Source organism: Schistocerca nitens, chromosome 6 (genome assembly GCF_023898315.1).
Source record: "Schistocerca nitens isolate TAMUIC-IGC-003100 chromosome 6, iqSchNite1.1, whole genome shotgun sequence".
NCBI classification, from domain to species: Eukaryota; Metazoa; Arthropoda; class Insecta; order Orthoptera; family Acrididae; genus Schistocerca; species Schistocerca nitens.
This window is the reverse complement of record NC_064619.1, coordinates 44,305,583-44,327,392: the sequence shown is the minus strand read 5'-3', so window position 1 is coordinate 44,327,392 and position 21,810 is coordinate 44,305,583. Positions and strand designations below refer to the sequence as shown.

Below are 21,810 nucleotides of genomic sequence, written 5' to 3'. Positions count from 1 at the left end.
GTGCACTCTTAGAAGTAAACTCCTATTCTTTATAATGATGCTATGTTTGGTTTCTTAGTTATTGTAATTACTTATTCACTGTTAAAAATCTGAAAATAGTAACAATTCCTTTCTAGCACATTTATGGTATCTTAATTTTCTCAAACAAAAACCAGAATAAATTTAAACCATCCTTTTCCAACACAATGGTACTGCTCATCACAGAAACAGTTTTTTTTTTTTAATTCTTACTCAATGTTTAAATCTCAGACACCAAACTAGGCCTATATGGGATTACAAACATATAAGAAACTAAAATGTAAAAACATATTCAAGATGGTGCCCTGTTCACTAAAAATATTACTCTTTACTCTTCCAGTGCTAAAAAGCTAGTATTCTATTGAAGAATTCATGGGAGACAATTTCACAGTTTGAACATCGAAACTTAACTTTTTTGTAGACTGTGAAAACTTAAGTATTTTGTGGCTGTACCACAGAGATACACATAAAATAATGTAAAACTTCAGTATCACTGTTATTAAAAAACATTTCATTGAATATCTTGACTTGTTTCCAGTACAACAAATCAACTTTTAAGTGTAACAGGAAATTAGACAGAAGATTAGGATTAAACACCTCATCATAGGTGATATCATTAAAGTTGGAGCACAGACTTGGACTGGATAAAAATGGTATAGGAAATCAGCCACTAAACACCTCATCATAAATGAGATCATTAAAGTTGGAGCACAGGGCTTGGACTGGATAAAAATGGTATAGGAAATCAGCCATGTGCTGTTCGAAGGACTTATCCTGACTCGTCAACCTGGGTGTGAATTAAGTGCTCCAATCACTATACCACATCAATATTAACACAGCGTCTAGATCTGGTACACAGTTTTATGGAAGGAAGATATGGAGATATGGTTTAATATCCCATCAACAATTAGATCATTAGAGGTAGAGTACAAGCTCATACTGGAAAAGGAAATCGATCATGCATTTTCAATTCAAAGCAACCACCTGAGCACTTGTTTGAAACAATTTAGGAAAACCACAGAATACCTAAAACTGGATTGCCAGATTGGAATTTGAACTACCGTCCTCGATTTAATTTGACCGATTTGATTTTTTATTTGGTCCTGTTGATTACATATTGTTCAAAGGGTGTATTGGTAATATAGCACAAGTCAAGTGAAGTAATACAAAATTATGCAAGCATTTTATATATCATACAAATACTTAATTTTGTATGAACGATTGATTGATGACAATATTACAACCTGCAATTTACTGGTATAAGTTCAAGTGAATGCTTAAAATAGCAGAATGTATGAAAGTACACATTTTTATCCCAGTGCCACAATTAAATAATGAAATTTACATTTTGTCATTATGATTTAAATTAAATTACAAAAATTTTATCTTCATTGCATAAGTAAGTTCAAGAGAATACCTAATAGTGTGCAATAAATAGTAATACATACTGTAACGTATGATATAAATAAATTTACATTTTATCACTATAATTTACATTAAAAGCACCCAATTTTGTCTTCATGATTTAAGGAAAGATTTTCTTTCCTCTTTTTTTTACTCAAAAGGATGCCTTATCACTCTAGGAATTCATTCATTTTATAATAAGTTTGTTCTCTGAGGAATGTTTTTGACATCATTTTGAATATTTGCATGTTATCAGTTTCCTTTCTTGTACTGACAGGAAGCTTGTCATATACTTTTATTCCTGAGTCAGTTACTCCCCTATGGACTGTTGTCAGAGTTGCAGAGCCTTGGTGGAAATGTTTCCCCTGTCTTGTGTTATACTTGTGAATGTCACAGATTTTCTGGAATAATTCCTTGTTGCTGGCTACAAACATCATCAGTGAGTATATACATTGATTTGTAACAGTAAATATCCTGATAGTCTTAAAGATACCTCTGCCAGATGTTCTGTTAGAGACCCCACCCGTCAAGCTCACTGCTCATTTTAGTAGTTTGAAGACTCTTTCAACCCCTGTAGCATTTCCCCAGGAGATAATACCATAGGAGAGTACAGAATGGAAATATGCAAAACGTGACAAAAGCAATATTTCTCTGTTAACAAAAGTGAGAAATAGCTCTCAGGGCAAAACACGTTGTACTAAGTTTTTTACTACCTGATCAAGTGGCTTTGTCCATCTAAGCTGGCTGTCTATCTGGATGCCTAGGAATTTTGTATCTGTGGTCCCATAAATTTTTTGGTTGATGATCTCCATTTCAGGAACTTGGGAGTTTTTTTATGTAATGTCTGAAATTGTATAATGTTACTTTTTGAAAAGTTTAGGATTAGGCTATTTGTTCCAAACCATTTGTGTACTTGGTTAGTGACTGACAGGGCTATGTCTTGCATTGTGGAGTTGGGACGCTTGATCAGAATACTCGTATCATCCACAAACATGACTACTTATGACTACTTTTGCTCTGTCATTAATTGTAACTGGCAAATCATTAACGTAGATCAAGAAAATCAGTGGCCTATGGATAGAGCCCGAGGACTCTGTATTTTACATTTCCCCAGTCTGAGCTTACTGTTAAACCTGCCTCCATTAAGATAACTCTTTGTTTCATATTGTGTAGATAAGACTGCAGCTACATCAAAGATTTGTCTTTAATGCCATAGTGTGGAAGCTTTGTAGCAGTGTGTTATGATCTATGCAGTTGAAAGCTTTAGTAAGGTCATAAAAGATCCCCATTCAATACCTTCTGAGATTTAATTCACCTCGAGTTTCATCTGTTGGGCTAAATATACCTCTCTCTGTGGAGAATCCCTTAAAAAAGCCAAACTGTATAGATGTCAGTAAGCCATTTGTGTCATACGATCATAAATACTACCATAAACTACTCTCTCAAACACATGTGAGAAAACTGGTAGCAGAGAAATGGGCCAATAACTGGATGGTACATTTCTTGCCCCACTTTTGTGGATGGGCATCACTATTGCCTGTTTCAGTCTGTCTGGAAATGTCCCAGTTTTCATTGACATTATATAAATACCATAATATGGACTGATTAAGTCTGCACATGATTTTAGAATCCTATTTGATATTCCATCATATCCACATGATCCAGAGCTTTTAAGTAATTTAATATTTTTTTCAGTTTCTTACAGTTGTACTTCTGAAATGTTGTGGTGTATTTGGTGTGATTTAGTAGCTCTATGGCTTCTGTGGGAGACTCTTTACTATGGTTCCCTATTCTTTCAATTACAGTGAGAAAAGATTATTAAAATCAGAGGTTGCAACTTTTTGATTATTCTTGTTTGAACCACTACCACAGGACTGTGGAATCCGTGCTTGTTCAGATTTTATGTTCCTATTTATCTCACTTTTTATGACGTTCCGTACGGTTTTTGTTTTATTATTTGACTTGCTGATTTTTTCTGCATAATGCATTTGTTTGGTTCCTGACTGCACATGTCAGAATTGTATAGTATTGTTTGTAATGTAGTTTCATTGCTAGGTTTGTACTCGCCCTTTATTCTATATACAGGTCTCTCTTTTTAGCACATGATATGTTGATGCCAGCTGTTATCCACTCTTTCCTTCCACAACAGATTGATTTCATTTTAATCTGTCGTTGGGGAAAGCAGGTTTCAAAATGTTTGAGAAATAAGTCCAGGAATGAATTGAATTTCTCACTGTAACTGTTTGGTACGCTTCCTCCCATTGTTCATGGTGTAAACTGTTTCTAAACAAGCTAGTAGATCCTGTATTTATTATGTTAGTATGTCCCCCATGAACCATGGACCTTGCCGTTGGTGGGGAGGCTTGTGTGCCTCAGCGATACAGATGGCCGTACCGTAGGTGCAACCACAATGGAGGGGTATCTGTTGAGAGGCCAGACAAACGTGTGGTTCCTGAAGAGGGGCAGCAGCCTTTTCAGTAGTTGCAGGGGCAACAGTCTGGATGATTGACTGATCTGGCCTTGTAACACAAACCAAAATGGCCTTGCTGTTCTGGTACTGCGAACGGCTGAAAGCAAGGGGAAACTACAGCCATAATTTTTCCTGAGGGCATGCAGCTTTACTGTATGATTAAATGATGATGGTGTCCTCTTGGGTAAAATATTCCGGAGGTAAAATAGTCCCCCATTCGGATCTCCGGGCGGGGACTACTCAAGAGGACATCGTTATCAGAAGAAAGAAAACTGGTGTTCTACGGATCAGAGTGTGGAATGTCAGATCCCTTAATCGGGCAGGTAGGTTAGAAATTTTAAAAAGGGAAATGGATAGGTTAAAGTTAGATATAGTGGGAATTAGTGAAGTTCGGTGGCAGTAGGAACAAGACTTTTGGTCAGGTGAATACAGGGTTATAAATACAAAATCAAATAGGGGTAATGCAGGAGTAGGTTTAATAATGAGTAAAAAAATAGGAGTACGGGTAAGCTACTACAAACAGCATAGTGAACGCATTATTGTGGCCAAGATAGATACGAAGGCCACGCCTACTACAGTAGTACAAGTTTATATGCCTACTAGCTCTGCAGATGATGAAGAAATTGATGAAATGTATGATGAGATAAAAGAAATTATTCAGGTAGTGAAGGGAGACGAATATTTAATAGTCATGGGTGACTGGAATTCGAGTGTAGGAAAAGGGAGAGAAGGAAACATAGTAGGTGAACATGGATTGGGGCTAAGAAATGAAAGAGGAAGCCGCCTGGTAGAATTTTGTGCAGAGCATAACTTAATCATAGCTAACACTTGGTTCAAGAATCATGAAAGGAGGTTGTATACATGGAAGAACCCTGGACATACTAAAAGGTATCAGATACATTATATAATGGTAAGACAGAGATTTAGGAACCAGGTTTTAAATTGTCCGACATTTCCAGGGGCAGATGTGGACTCTGACCACAATTTATTGGTTATGAACTGTAGATTAAAACTGAAGACTCTGCAAAAAGGTGGGAATTTAAGGAGATGGGATCTGGATAAACTGAAAGTACCAGAGGTTGTACAGAGTTTCAGGGAGACCATAAGGGAACAATTCACAAGAATGGGGGAAATAAATACAGTAGAAGAAGAATGGGTAGCTTTGAGGGATGAAATAGTGAAAGCAGCAGAGGATCAAATAGATAAAAAGACGAGGGCTAGTAGAAACCCATGGGTAAAAGAAGAAATATTGAATTGAATTGATGAAAGGAGAAAATATAAAAATGAAGCAGGCAAAAAGGAATACAAACGTCTCAAAAATGACATCGACAGGAAGTGCAAAATGGCTAAGCAGGGATGGCTAGTGGACAAATGTAAGGATGTAGAGGCTTATCTCACTAGAGGTAAGACAGATACTGCCTACAGGAAAATTAAAGAGACCTTTGGAGGAAAGAGAACCACTTGTATGAATAACAAGAGCTCAGATGGAAATCCAGTTCTAAGCAAAGAAGGGAAATCAGAAAGGTGGAAGGAGTATATAGAGGGTCTATACAAGGGTGATGTACTTGAGGACAATATTATGGAAATGGAAGAGGATGTAGATGAAGATGAAATAGGAGATATGATACTGCGTGAAGAGTTTGACAGAGCACTCAAAGACCTGAGTCGAAACTAGGCCCCCGGAGTAGACAACATCCCATTAGAACTACTGACAGCCTTGGGAGAGCCAGTCCTGACAAAACTCTACCGTCTGCTGAGCAAAATGTATGAGACAGGCAAAATACCCTCAGACTTCAAGAAGAATATAATAATTCCAATCCCAAAGAAAGCAGGTGTTGATAAATGTGAAAATTACCGAACTATCAGTTTAATAAGTCACACATGCAAAATACTAATGCGAATTCTTTACAGACGAATGGAAAAACTGGTAGAAGCTGACCTCGGGGAAGATCAGTGTGGATTCCGTAGAAATGTTGGAACACGTGAGGCAATACTGACCCGACGACTTATCTTAGAAAATAGATTAAGGAAAGGCAAACCTACGTTTCTATCATTTGTAGACTTAGAGAAAGCTTTCGACAATGTTGACTGGAATACTCTCTTTCAAATTCTAAAGATGGCAGGGGTAAAATACAGGGAGCGAAAGGCTATTTACAATTTGTACAGAAAGCAAATGGCAGTTATAAGAGTCGAGGGGTATGAAAGGGAAGCAGTTGTTGGGAAGGGAGTGAGACAGGGTTGTAGCCTCTCCCCGATGCTATTCAATCTGTATATTGAGCAGTGAAGGAAACAAAAGAAAAATTCGGAGTAGGTATTAAAATCCATGAAGAAGAAATAAAAACTTTGAGGTTCGCCGATAACATCGTAATTCTCTCAGAGGCAGCAAGGGACTTGCAAGAGCAGTTGAACGGAATGGACAGTGTCTTGAAAGGAGGGTATAAGATGAACATCAACAAAAGCAAAATGAGGATAATGGAATGTAGTCGAATTAAGTCGGGTGATGCTGAGGGAATTAGATTAGGAAATGAGACACTTACAGTAGTAAAGGAGTTTTGCTATTTAGGGAGCAACATAACTGATGATGGTCGAAGTAGAGAGGATATAAAATGTAGACTGGCAATGGCAAGGAAAGTGTTTCTGAAGAAGAAAAATTTGTTAGCATCAGGTATAGATTTAAGTGTCAGGAAGTCGTTTCTTAAAGTATTTGTATGGAGTGTAGCCATGTATGGAAGTGAAACGTGGATGATAAATAGTTTAGACAAGAAGAGAATAGGAGCTTTCGAAATATTGTGCTACAGAAGAATGCTGAATATTAGATGGGTAGATCACATAACTAATGAGGAGGTATTGAATAGAATTGGGGAGAAGAGGAGCTTGTGGCACAACTTGACTAGAAGAAGGGATCGGTTGGTAGGACATGTTCTGAGACATCAAGGGATCACCAATTTAGTATTGGAGGGCAGCGTGGAGGGTAAAAATCGTAGAGGGAGACAAAGAGATGAATACACTAAGCTGATTCAGAAGGATGTAGGCTGCAGTAGGTACTGGGAGATGAAGAAGCTTGCACAGGATAGAGTAATAGAGTAGCAAGGAGAGGTGCATCAAACCAGTCTCAGGACTGAAGACCACCACAACAACAATAACATGTCTGAATGCAACTCCGATGTGCATGCCAGTGCTCCTCCTCACGCAGTCTCACAGTTTTAATCTGTCAGAGCCATAAAATTTCTGCTGTGTGTCAGCTTTGTATAAATCAGGAAATTAACATCATATTCATACAACTAATGTTCTGCAGTGCACTAGTTTAAAGTAACTTTTCACTTGCCCATAGGTAAATGTAAACATTCCATGATACAAAATGGTATCTGTGTGGATTTCAAGTATAAAAATTTTGCAACGTAAGTTTGAAATACTAATAACAGCCTCATATACATTTATTCTGATGTAATTTGCTATCAACATTTTGGTTTACGTAAATTTAAAAATTAATATTAAAATAAGAAATTATGCACACTACTCTCAAATAGGCTAAATATGTCTCAGAAAGGAGTAAATTACACAACTTCTAAATTTTTTAACCTATCCACAGAAATAAAATGTATGACAGACAACATAAATCTATTTATGGAGAGAGTGCAGCTGATTCTTATAACATAAAGAAGTCATCCAACAGAAGTAAGTCGTCAATTTCACTTCTCTAAATGGCTAGCATATTGGTGCACACAAGTTCGGTAAGTTTGCTCTGCTTGTATGCACATGACTCATTCTACATCATAATATTTATGGTGAATATCTTAAATCACATAAGTAATTGACATCACTGTTTCCAGAAGCTATTGTTTATATATGTTAATTTCTTACAGACCGAGGTTTATATATGTATTTTGATTATAAATAGTAAATGCAGGAAGTCTAATAGGTCTGTTTATATTTCCAAAATAATAAATCTTTGGTTAACAAATCGAGAAGATAAGAGTTGCAATTGTTCTTTCTTAATATGGATCACAGTATTATATTGTCAGACACCACAACATTTGTTGTGAGTTGTAACATAGTGGTAGTAAACAAGAATGCAGCAAACTTTATTAACTCGATGTAATCACTCGGAGAAGTTGATTTGCTGCGTAGATGCTTGAATAAGTACGTGCTTTAAGGATGGGTTGGTCTCTTAAAATTCATAATACAGTGCAGGCACCTCAGCTTTAGGTTTTCAGTGCACTGATATGTTTACAAGTAATGAAGCAAAGATTTCGATTTTTCGGGAAAGCTTTCAGAACCAGTGAAAGGAGTAATAAATGAAACTTTAACCTACTGTGTACTGCATTTCTTCCATTGCACTGTATCCGACAATGGAAAGATTGAAAAACTGATGAATAATAGTAATTTCAAAATTTGCCAAATCATTCTCATCTGTCAAATTTCCATCGAATCGGTACTAAGTTTAACGGGCCGTTTCTCTGCGACTTTTAGGTAACCTAATTAATAAAAAATACGTTATATTCTCATGTATCTTTAACATTTGCGCATGATATGAACAATTGTCGAAACTTACTTCTATCCCTATCTCCCTGCGGCAATACGCACGACCTTGTTCTTCCGCGCACTTTGCTTTTTACTGGTTATCAGAATTATCTCTGAGGCTGATAACGAGTCGCTATCAACATCGACTTCCAAAATAAACAGTTTAATGGTAGAGATATTTCAAGCAGTATACACTGAATTTAGTTACTATACGACACTGTTATTTCTTTTATTTAGCATGTTTCAAAAGAATCACGAAAACTCATATTTTGTTACCTGATGCATTCTTTATTCGTCGTGTGGGTCAGTTCACAACGTGACTGCTCAGCTGATATGAAACAGGTCAATCCTATTAAAACAAAAATGATTTTTTTTGAATGACTTCATGTTACTTCCCAATGTTTTTTTTCAAAAGTCATAAAAACGTATTTCATAGTAACTAACTGTGGATCTAGTATGTGGGGCCTGGCTCTTGGCCTCTGCAGAAGCCAGGATAGTAGAATGCGGTAGCGTGGATCTTTCGAACGCCAGAAAGCGCTAAGGAAATGTTACCGCCAGTATTTGCATTTTTTGACAACAGGTACAGCATCGTCTTCCGGGGATCGACAGAAGCCAGGTGAGCTAGCAAAAATTTGCAGACATGGGACGCATCTTTCTGTCAGCGCAGCAGTGGAGCAGCTCATACAGTAGCTGCCACGTCAGGGGCGATCGCTGACCCCGTAGCACCGCAAACACAGCCAAAGCTGGTCGGTTGCCTGTATCTGTTCTCCCCAGTTTCCCGGGGATCTCGTGTTTATTTATTCATTCATTTAACAGTAGACAAATTTCTTTGTAGGGATGTCGCATTGTACACATATACGAGGGCTGTTGAATAAGGAATGATCATTATTATTATTTTTTTTTTTTTTTTACAACATACGTTTACTCATCCTCATAATTTCGATGATCCTTCTCAAAGTAGTCTCCCATGAATGCGATGCACTAGTCCCAGCGTTTCTGCCAGTCTTCAGATACATGCTGGTAACCATTTTTTGAGAGGTCCTTCAAAATCACCTCCACAGCCTTCATCACTGCTTCTGATGATTGATAATGTCTACCATTAAGGCGTTTCTTCAGGTTAGGGAATAGGAAAAATTTACATGGGGCTGAATCCCGACTATAGGGAAAGTGAGGGATGCACGTCACGTTGATTTTTACAAGATATTCAGCAACAAAATTGGCAATATCCGGCCGCGCATTATCGTGGTGCAGCATCCAGCCTGCTTCACGGAAATGTAGTCTTTTGCGCCTGATAAGGACTTGCAAACGTTTTCAGGACATCCCTGTAGTATTGTCCAGTTATTTATTTTATTTATTTAGGCATTTATTTTACCTGGAAAGGTTAGGGCCTGCAGGTCCTCTCTTACACCTAACCAGGCATACTCAGATTGAACGAATTTCAGTTTGTACAGAACGTTATGGACATACCACATGTTATACAGTATTAATGTTAAAGAAAAAAATAGAGATTATAGCAGTAATACAAGGATAATTATAACAATAAAACAAATAATTATAACAATTAATAATAATAACAATAATAATGGTAATGACTATGTATATGAAAGTAAACATATTTTTCTTTTATGAATGTCAGTCCTATTGCTAGTTGGGAATTTTCTCGTTGTGTTCTTGTAGCTTGTGAGTTATTCACATCGAGCAGAGACATAAGACGATAAAATGGGGTGAAAGAGATATAGAAGAAGTAGCTAGGTTAGAGGAAGAGAAATAGAATGGTAAAATTCGAATCTATGATGGAGAGGAGAAAGAAAGACATGGGAGGGGACACAATAATGGTGGCTATACCGTCCCTAGTATGTAAGTTTTCAGTTCCCTCTTGAATGTTGAGTGGTTCTGGATAAGACGCAGATCACAGGGGAGCGGGTTCCATAGTCGTATGGCTGAGATGGAGAATGACACGGAGAAAGATTTTGTGTTATGTAAAAGTACAGCCAAGATGCTAGACGTATCCAATCTGGTATTGTGGTTGTGGAATGATGATAGGTGTTTAGTGCGAGAAGATTAGTATTAGGGGCACCAGTGACTAAGAAATCGATGAAGTAAGCACATCGTGGAGATCGCGTACCTTATGTGGGCGTATCCAACCTAGCTGGGAGTATGAAGGACTGATATGGTCATACAACCGTATATTGCACACGTATCTAACGCAAGCATTCATCACTAGCTCGAGGCATCTCGAATTTTCACAATTGGTGCCAAATAGAACTACATCACAGTAGTAAAGATTAGGCAAGACTAGTGTTTGGACTAATTTATGTTTAACATGGGTTGTAAATATTTTTCTAAATTTTTGGATTGCATGTAGGGAGGAGAGCGATTTCCAGCAAGCTGTGACTGTTTGTTCTTCCCAGTATAGGTGTTCATCCAAGATTAATCCAAGGTCTTTCACTGTTTTTTGGCATGGTAGTTGGGTACCATTGAGGAGTATTTGAGGGACTGTTTCGCGAAAGTACCGCCTGATTAACTTTGGATGAGATATACGAATGGCCTGAGATTTCTTGGGGTTTAGTTTCAGACCTAGGTTCTGTGCCCATCGAGAAACAGAGCAAAGACCTGCGAGATCTGCGTTCATACTCGCTACTGTGTCAGCAATGTTCTTGGGGCTTGCGCTTATGTACAGTTGGATGTCGTCGGCATATAGATGGTAGTTGCAGGAGTGAATCACTGAAGAAATATCATTAATGTACAGTGAGAAGAGTAATGGACCAAGGATGGAGCCTTGAGGAACTCCAGAGTGCACGTTTTTCCATGATGACATCTCCAACCCACAAATGACTTGTTGAGTTCTGTATTTGAGGTATCTGTCGAACCAGTGTATTGTGCTGTTTGAGAAATTCAGCTGTTTCATTTTAATTAGTAATATATCAAAGTCAACTGTATCAAAGGCCTTGCTAAAGTCAAGCAGTGTTGGGATGGTAGCTTCACGTCTGTCCATAGTAGTTTAATGTCACCAGTTACTTTGATTAATGCAGTTGCTGTACTATGGTGCTTTCAGAAGCCTGACTAATATTTATCATGGGTGTTATGAGTTTTGAGGTAGTCTGTCAGCTGTTCATAGACGATGTATTCTAGGGCTTTAGATATTGCAGGCAGTATGCTGATCGGCCTGTAGTCACCTGGCGACTTTGGGTCATCAGTCTTGGGTATAGGTTGAATTAAACTTTGCTTCCACTCAGTAGGATATATACTACTGACAAGAGACAGGTTGAAGATGTCTGTGATAACTGGAATAATAGTGTCTACAATGTTCTTAATTATGCCAATGCTCATTCCATCATTTCCTACTGCCTCAGAAGAGATTCTCATATTGCCTTGTGTACTGTGCCTGTAGTGACATGTTTTAGGAAAAACTTGTCTCTCGAGAGACTGATATCTTGGGGCTGGTAATTTGTCGCTGCGTGACAGTTTACAGCTGTTGAGAAGAAATCGTTTAATTCTTCTGCAGACGCTTGATAAACAGAGTCAGATCTTCGCTCCCTATACCGAAACTGCACAGCTTTTTCCACAGTGTAGCAGGTTTCGATATGCTGCATACGACAGAGCGGGCATGTCTGATTTTGGCATTCCTCACGCTTTGCTTGGTTCTGTTTCAGAGTTTCCTGTAAGCTTCATACGTCTCGGGAGTTGGGTTACTCTTGAAGGCCCTATGTGCAGCATCACGTTTATTCATTAACTGGCGTAATTCAATGGTGAGCCAAGGAGCAGGAGCTCTCATTACCTTGACAGTGCATTGAGGAGCATGTTTGTCATACAGTGCAATAATTTTGCGACATAATTCCCGATTTTTTCTGTCTAAAGTCGGTTCATTGCTTATATCATGCCAAGGGATCTCTGAGCTATCCTTTTGAAGAGCGTCATGGTTAACATTTTTTTAGGTTTCTGTAGGTTACAAGGTGAGAGTTTTCTTTGGTAGTATGCATTAAGTAATTTAAGAGTCCCGGAGCGGATGTCTGATTGGCCCGAATTATTTTATCTGGTCGCTTTGTTGCTATTATATCTATGAGTGTATGGCTGTGTGGCGTGTGATGGGTTGGATCCAGAGGTGTTATACTCATATCAGTGGACTGGAACAATCTCCTTAGTTTTTCTGCAGAGGGAGATTTTAACTGTAAGTCGATGATTGTGTCACCCATAACGATTATGTGTTCATGCTGTGGCATGAGTGAGGACAGGGCAGACTGAAAGGAGGACATAGCACCGACGTTTGGAGGTTTATAGATTACTCCAATTAGCAGTTTCTGATTTGATGTATTTATTTCGAAAAACAAGAACTCTGCTTCTCCTTCGCCGTTTGCATCCGATGTTCATAGTCTAATAGGTTTCAGATCAGAGCGAACATAGGCACCCACACCATCCCTGCCCTTAGGAGAGAATAACCAGTGATTCGGATAGCGTCGGGAAAAATGTTTGGTTTCAACCAAGTTTTAGAGATGAGGATAATGTGGAACAGCGACCGGCAGAACAGGTCATAGAACTCGTCGAAGTGAGCCGTTAGCGACTGCGCGTTCGCGTGGGCCACAAAGAGCCTGCCACCAGAACCGGTCCGTCCCATTGTGGCCGCCTGTAGGACCGAGCGCGCTCCGTTTACCTGCTGGCCGGAAGAGGAACAAAAGCTGGAATTCATGGGGGAAGACAGATTTGCAGGTGTGCCCAAGGTCGTGGCTGACTCAAGTGTCTGTGGGCTAAAGGTGAAAAACAGGCTGGAAGTATCGGAGAAAGGAGCGAAAAGAAAGATGGAAAGTGGCAGTAGTGGTTACGAAAAAGATAATAATAGTAGTAGTGGTAGTGATGAGGATGAAAATAATAGACATAGAAAGGTGGATTTAAGGAAATTCCTGTTAATGGAGAATGTTAATTCCCGTTTGACTGACAATATGAATGTACATGAGCACTTATGATAGGGAAATAAAGAAGCAATATTTATGTGAAACAATTGACTTATTTTAAACAGAGTACTTATGGTACTTAGAGAAATAACGAAGCAAAATTAACTTATATTAGACAGAGTACAATATGAGACTTTGTGTCTCACGAGATTTCGCTCAGTCTTTAAGTTCGAACATGTTCGTCACCGTTTTCCTTCCTCCTTCCATCTTGACTACGATCCTGCCATCCTGGGTCCATACATTTTGAAGGCCGAACTGTGTGATCGCAGCGTTCAATACTTTTAGTCTTTCGCACGTCAGACCTTCCCTCAGGGTAACCCCACTCTTGGCGAATTTCTTTTCTGAGCAAACACTTCAGCTCTTTTACGGTAGGACACAAATTTAATTATTATGGGCCTGGGTTTCATGGCACTTGGTGTCCCGCGCCCAACACGGTGGCTTCCGTCAATATCGGCCACGTCGACCCGCACGCCAAGTTTCTCACACACAAGGCTAATGACCAGGTCGTCGGTGTTTTCACGATCGTTTTCGGCTACCCCGAACAAGCGCAAGTTGTTCCTTCACTGATACTGCTCAATTTCATCGGTGGCCGCAGACAGTTTAGCTTCTAGGTTGGCGGCTTTTGTCTCTTGTGCGGCCAGGGACTTTCTAAGAGACTGGATTTCAGCGCTGTTGCGCCCGACAGACTCTTGCAGTTTGTCCGCGACTGCGGCCGTCACAGAGTCCGTGATGGATTGCACGATTACGCCTAGTGTGTCTTTACTGTGCAGCGCCGCACTCACCTGGGACCGGACGAGCTCCCCGACGTCGGGAAGCGGGGCCTCACCTGCCGCCGGAGACCGGACGTCCGCGCTGCCTGCGCCCCTGTAGCCTCGCCTGCTGCCGCTTACTCGTGCTCTTCCCATTTTTCACTCACTTATTACTTGTGTTAATCAACGGAGAACAATACACCACTGCAAGTAACACTTGTTTAGTCGGACGCACACGCTGTGGACTGCCGCACTGCTCTGTAACACCTTCAATGAGCGGAAAAACTCGCGAGCCGAAGAAACGCACGTCAGTCAGTGGCCGCCATCTTTACTTATGTGTGCGCAGGTACAACATGCTAATAAGCCATTCCATGAATATCAAAGAATGAGATGACCATATCTTTCCCAGCAGAAGCAACCATTTTTGCTTTTTTGGGGATTGGTGATGAAGGAAATTTTCACACTGAGCTTTGTTGTTTGCTCTCAGGATCAAAATGATGTAGCCAAGTTTCATCAGCAGTGATTACATTTGAAACAAACTCTGAATCTTCCTCTAACATCAACTTTAACTCCATGCAGACCTGCACGCGAATGTCCTTTTGTTCAGGAATCATTCATGGAATCCACTGTGCACAAACACGTCTCATGTGTAATTTTTCTGTCACCAACGCGTGGGTGGCACCCAATGAAACGTTCAGTATTGCAAAAAGTGATCTTAAGGTAATTCGTCGATCCTCTCTCTCAATGACAGCAGCAGTGTTAATGTTTTCTTCCATAAGAACAGTAACTGGAGCACTGGGTCCACCTTCCTTTGAAATTGATTGTCTCTCCTGTTTAAACATGTTAAACCACCTTCGAGCTGTGCTGTATGGAAGAACAGTCTCTCCATAGGCCTCCTGTAACATTGTATAGGCCTCAGCTGAAGATTTGTTGAGACAAAAGCAGAATTTCGAAGCCGCATATTGTTCCTCGTGTGTTACCTCCATTGCAGCGATAGGCAATACTGAACATGTCTGACCTTGCCTGCCCTTCACAGGCAGGAACCAGGAGACCCAACAATGACAGTACTATGGCATGTTTGTTGCACATTAAGCTAACAGAATATTATAAGATTAAATTTTAGCGGGAGAAATTATGACCATAAAAAGATTATGATCATTCTTTATTGAACATCCCTCGTATGTGCGTCATTTAAAATAGGGGTACATAAGATAATGGAAAAACAGGGTATTCATAAGAAAATTCATAACACAAACATATGTATACACAATATATGACTGAATTTCATAAGGTAGAAAAGCCTGCTTCATACAAAAGAAATGGATCAAAAAACTTCTCTGACAATACACCTTGGTTTCGTATTGCATGGAATAAGTTACAAACTACGATATATTGTGTTGCTTACAAGCATATTCCATCCTCTTTGTCTACTTTGTAATTGGTCAACTTGCTTATTTATTTCTAATAATTTTATGTCACATGAACTCTTTAATGGAGCAAAAACTATGCTTTCATAAATGTTATTTAAGATACATTTTAGATTTATGGATTTCCTTTATGTTTTTGATCTCGTTTGTCATTTTGTGATATACCTTGATTCCTTGGTCTTTGCCCTATTCACTCTAACCAGGTACAAGTTATCACTATATCTTGTTTGATGATAATGTATGGAACTGTTTGCTGTGTATTGCTCATTGTTTTGGTATGAAAACTACAGTTTGGAATGTGTATTCACTTGGAACTTCAGATACCCCATTTTTGAATAGGTCAATGCAGTGGGTCCTTTTGGGACTCTTGCTCATTATTCTGATGGCTCGTTTTTGCAGTCTGAACAAATTTTCCACATTTTGAACTTAACCCTTGAATATTATGCCATAACTGATGTTAGAATGTTTTGCGCATAGTATGTTGCTTTTAGGAATGAGCTATTACATACTGTGTTTGGTACTGATGTCGTAGAGTGCGACCAAAAATGGCAACCAGCAGCTTTGCACAAGGCAGCTATAGCTGTGGAAAATTATATTGGGGCCCCTACGTGAAATACCAGCCCACAGTGCTGGAATCTGCCCACAGCTGAGAGCACAGTTGCAACAATTGCTGCACTCTTTCAGAACGATAGTGACAGATCAGTTCACCAAGGCCCATGAATGAAGCCTAGAGGGGCTTGGTGATGTAAGGCACCAAAGTCTTCTCATCAGCGATGGTGAGGATGAGGCAGCAGCAACTCTTGGCAGCAGAGTTCTTTACATCTACCTGTATATATGCAATCATTGTTTTTCAACCCTCTAATGTTCTGATGAAACAAATTTATTTTACATTTCTTGAAACTTGTACATTATGGTTCTGTTGTAATTTCTTCTGAGACTGCCTCTCTATAACCTAACTCTAACCTAAAAAAATGCACCCCTCTGACTCCAGTAATAAAAGGGATTTGGCCTTGTGTACTTTTGGATCCTCTTACACTTTCTACAAAATGCTGAGCTAACTTGCCCTTCCCCCTCCTATTTAGACTCAGTCCATGATTTGCGTATCCCCATCTACCAATTGCTTCAACAGGTACATCACGATACAAGACTTTGTTTCAGTAAAAAGCATTTCACTCAGCTCTCTGTTTACATTGCTGGCAGCTGTATTAACCCAGGGCTATGCAAGGCGCTGCAAAACCTTCCAGACCTCACACAAGTGTGAACTGTTGCTGCTTCTATTTCATTCAGGTCACCTTTAGTATTGTATTCTAAGTTGTTATCCTGGCCGTTTCCTACTCCTCTCATTAAACGTATTTGATTTTATTTGTGAAAATCTCTGCACAAAGCCCCCAAATTCTCTGTCACCTGGCTAAACTTGGCACTAGATTTTATCACATTTGTGATCTGGTATTAATACCTAGATTTTATTCTAGAATTTCGACTACGCCCCTCCAGTGGCTGCCACTTAGCAGCAGGATTCTTTTCCTTGTACTTGACTTTTTACCGATCTAACGTTAAAGTTTTTGCAGCGAGTCAACTGAACCTTATTTTGGTCAAAAAGTATTTGCGGTTCCTCCATTGTTTCAGGAAACAAGCCAAACTGATTGCAAGTCGGAATTTGAAATGTGATTTCTAAGGTTTTCTCCCTACTGTTACTCCTGATTACATTTTCCCTGTTTCCCATGTCTCTTTCTCCCTTCAACGTATCTCACTCAAAATACGCCATTTCTATTTCTACCTGCTGGTCACAAACCTTTCTTCCCTGTTCCACGAATCACTTGTCTCCATTACAAAAATTACAACTCCTTGGGATCGCCTCGCCTGCTTGCTACTGTCTCCCCAATGATGCACCAACCCACAGTCCTGACATATTTCTCTGGTACTAACTAAATTAAAGCAACATCCTCATTTATCACACATGGTGCTACTTTAGCAGTGAACTAAAAATATCTTTAGCACACATTTAAACTGTTATGAAGTAATAACTACTAAAAACGTATCTTCTGATGAGTTGTGCAGCTAACCTCTGGCCAGCAGGTGGGCATCAACATGAGAATGTAAACACCACACAGATATTCACTGAACGTAAGTTTTAGATTGCAGAAGACACCAAACGAATGAAAGCTTAAATAACATGTATATATTTTTAACAAAAATATTAAACAGAAATTATTGGGAAATAATGTTAAAGCACTGTAATGTATCCAAAAACATATGCAGCATTCCATGTAGCTGCTGCTGATGTTAGGGCGCTTAGAGCATGCAACCAGCCGCCACAACTGCCAACTGCGAACTGCCATCTGTGGTATGTGACAGAATCATCATATAGATTCAGTCATAGGCAAAGCAGATGACAGACTACAGTTCACTGATAGAGTAATAGGAAAATTCTATTGGTCTACACAGCAGGTTGCTTACAAAACACACATGTGAGCCATCATAGTATATTGCATAAGTGTGTGGGACCTATACTAAATAGGACTAACACGGAATATTGAACGTAAGCATGAATGCTTACACATTTGTTTGACCCATGGGTGAGAGTCACGGAACTGCTGAAAGAACTGAACTGCCAAACACTATTTCGCGAAAGCCTGCTTAGTTTCAAGAACCGCTTTCAAGCGATGAATCTAGGAGTACTCTACAACCAGGTACGTATTTCACCCATAGGGATCGTGAAGACAAGATTAGGCTAAACACAGTGCTCACAGAAACATTATTGCGCTCATTCTTCCCGCGCTCCATGCGTGAATTGATATGGAAAAAGCCTAATAACTGGTGTAATGGCAAGTATCCTCTTTCACGCATTTCACAGTGCTTTGCAAAGTATGGACGTAGACATAGAATTTCAACAAAATGTAAGGTCAGGACGTAAACAGATTTCGAGCTGGATGTGGTGGGGTGGTAAGTATTGGAGAGAATGAGGAGTTATGAGTTGTTTGGTTCTCATGGCTGTTCCTGGCGAAACATGGTGAACAAAAGTGTGTGTCTGTGAACTGGAACGTCGTGGTGTGGAACCCTGGTCGAACCAGGGATCCTTAAGTGATGTGGAGATTCGAAGGGAATGACATGTGATTTGGACTCCATGTTAAACTGTAGGTCTCCTTTCCCCAGTTTGATAACTGGGATAGCTTAGTGAGACGCATGATGTGTAATTGAAAGACTTGCACAAAGTCATTGAGCCACACAAAATTATTATTGGTATAGCAGACAAAGAACCAACGTAGGTAGGGGACTCTGCCATGCTGGAGTAACAAAGCCAACAGCCTGAGAGAACATGTGTCCTTTATGGGGTCACAAAGTGAAAGTGGGAGAATGTAAAACAGGTGTAGTGTTATAATAGATCAGTGAAAAATATTAACGAAGTATTCAGCTCTTAAATCCACCCAACGAAAAACGCTAGTTTTTCTACTTTGCCAAATCCATACATATTGTTAAAATGAATGTATGTATGTACATATGTTCCATACCTCCTCCTAAACCACTGGACCGATTCCAATCAAACATGGTACACATATCAGTTACTGCCTGGAAAGAATAGCTGTGGGGATAAGAAAAGCCTATCTATCAAAGCGATAGAGGTGGGGCTGAAAAAGTAGCGTAGCTCACGACCCGCAAATAGCCGAACTATATTCATCCAGTAATGCAAAATGGGAGCACTTAGTAACTGATAACGAACTTTACATATAATTTCAGTCCTTAACAAAACCTTTTCTCGCTGACAACCATCACAAATAAGGATGAAAGCGAAAATGTCTTATCACTTACTACATTTTTATCCATAAAGAAAGCCTGTGGTGGTATGAACCAGCAATTTTTTATTGGGATGGGGATGATAAGGTGGAGAGAGAAGGGGGAGCAGGAGACAGGCAGACAGACAGGAGGAATGAGGAGCCAGACACAGACAGGAGGATGAGGAGATGGACAGAGAGAGGGGAGAAAGGAGGTATTGGGCTAAAAGAAGATTTGAATGATACATACTGGGACAACACCAGCTACTAAGTTAGTGGGTTGTAAGAACAGTCCAATTATGATATTTAACAACTTTAAACAGATATACAAGACTTCATTCGTTTCTCATTGTTTATTACATGAAACTAGTTTTCTATTATTTAAAAAGGAATGAAATTCTGAGACCAATAATAAAAATTTTGTTATTAACACATGAGCTCTTATTCCTTAGGATGTAAGCTGCAGTTGAAACTCAAGAAAAGGCCAAGACTTCAGTTAGTAACCACTTGCTTTACTATGTAGGTAATTTTTGTTAGTAGTTAGGCAGTTAGCTGAAAAATAAAGACTTGTGCAACATAGTTGTTGTTACAACAGCGTTTTAAATGTTACGTTAAAAATGTATTCTGATTTCATTTCATGGTGTACATAGAAGATGAGTAAAATGAGAAGAAATAAAATTGCAGCGCAGAACACTTGCCAAGCACACAGTACATATCTTTTTTCTCATTTTCCTTCTTATCTTATATCCACAATGAATTTATTATAGAAGAAGAAAAATTGAGAATTTAAACAAATTTGGAATGGGGATATTATTAGTGCTAATACTTGCACTGTAGGGCTTGTTCAGTCCAAAGTGTGGAAGACGAAAAAGAATTTTTGAAAACAATTCTCACATTACTTGCCACACAATTTGGGGTGAGGGTGAACAGAACAAAGATGAAAACTATGAAGAGCTGAGATAACGATTGTAAGGATATAATAGTACTAAAAAAAGAAGGTCCTTGATATCACACTAAAAAAGATAACTCTGCTATTCTGAAAGTAAAATTACCCCAGATGCTGTGATGAAGGAACATATCAGGAGTTAATGAATACAGCCAAAGCAAGCTTACTTTAAGAGAATAAAACGAGGAATATGATTTATTTATACAAAATTAAGGAAGAAATTTGTGTATCTGTATGCATGAAGAACAGTATTACATGGAGGTGAAGCGTGGACAGCAGGGCCATTTCCAGTTGCTTATGAATATCAACCAACTCATCCTGTGTTCGAGAACAGCATTCACAGTGGCACTGCATTTTGGCTGGCATAACGTATTATATGGTAGTGAACAAATAACTTTAAATTAAACTAGCTGATTACCTTTTAATATGTTGAGCTAAAAAGTTGCTACTTCCCTATAAGAATTGGAACAGATACACTGAACGAGATTTTTATTAAGGCACCTGTGGTAAAAATTACTAGTTTCCTAAAATGTGTTGACGCTAGTCATTGTTGTTTGTAAACTGTAAAACAGAGTTAATTTACGATAAATGAAGATAATATATAGCACTTTTCTTTCTTAAGGAGAAACTAGATGTTAATTAGAATATCTAATACAGTAACTAAATCGGAAACGCCGTTTTACTATACATTTCTCGTAGATTATGCAAAGGACAATAGTACAGTACCTTTCGAAAATTCTCAAAAAAACACGTTTATTTGCGTTGATATACAACGAAGTTTAGGGGTTGGCCCAAATTAAGCGGACTCTGACAAACTCATCAAAAGTCTGTTGATTTTTTTCTTCATCAGAACAGAGATGTTAAGTCATCCTTTAGTACACATAGAGGATACTTTCATTGAAATACTCCTGAACTACGAGACTGTAATGACTTTATGAACTACTTGGTGCATGTTACATTTGATGTGCAATAGCAAAGTGCTGTTCGATTAATTGGCGTGGAAAACTTGTTTCTTTTTAACTTTTGCTATAAGTACATAATTTCCCGTATTTTACAGCTGCACAATATTTTGTTCTCAAGCAAAATATTTGTTTTCTGTTAAATCTCGACTCTGAGCTGTTTTATTAGAGTCGACACATTTGAATTAGTAATAGTGAGGGAAAGACATTTAGTGTTAGTAACTATATTTGCAATTCAGGTATACTACACCGATCATCGTATGAAGGCTGTTTACCAGAAGATACTACACCGAACACAACAACCAAGGAATATCATAATACACACATAAAAATCAGAGCATATAGTAGCACCAGAGAGTTCTATTACATTTCACATGATGCACTTTGCCGGCATCTCACGCGAAATATATTGTTCACACAATTCCTCTCCTTTGAACATATATTTTGTGGTTTGCCTTCATAAGATAAACCAAATAGCCCCACATTCTTTTCAAACTTCTCTTTGTCCGAGGGTTTTGTCAGAAGGGCAGCCACCATGTCTTCTGTGAGCAAGTGCCCCACGGCAATGTTCTGTCGCTCTACGTAGTCCTGAAAAAATTG

At 39.0% G+C, this 21,810-nt stretch overlaps 1 protein-coding gene across 3 annotated transcripts in view; it reads right to left on the bottom strand.

The window, feature by feature from the left end:
* LOC126263669 (peroxisomal multifunctional enzyme type 2) overlaps positions 1-21,810 on the bottom strand; it is a 533,675-nt gene that overhangs the window by 122,585 nt on the left and 389,280 nt on the right. The window contains exon 1 of one of the 3 annotated variants that reach the window (XM_049960779.1): positions 8,445-8,526. The exons of 1 other annotated variant lie outside the window; for it this stretch is intronic. Coding sequence is in view for 1 of the 2 variants with exons in the window: in XM_049960778.1 (XP_049816735.1) it covers positions 8,205-8,225 (21 nt within the window). In the remaining variant the exon portion in view is untranslated. Of the gene's footprint in view, positions 1-8,204; positions 8,241-8,444; positions 8,527-21,810 lie in introns of those variants that run through there. One more of the 3 variants, XM_049960778.1, reaches the window with a different exon arrangement.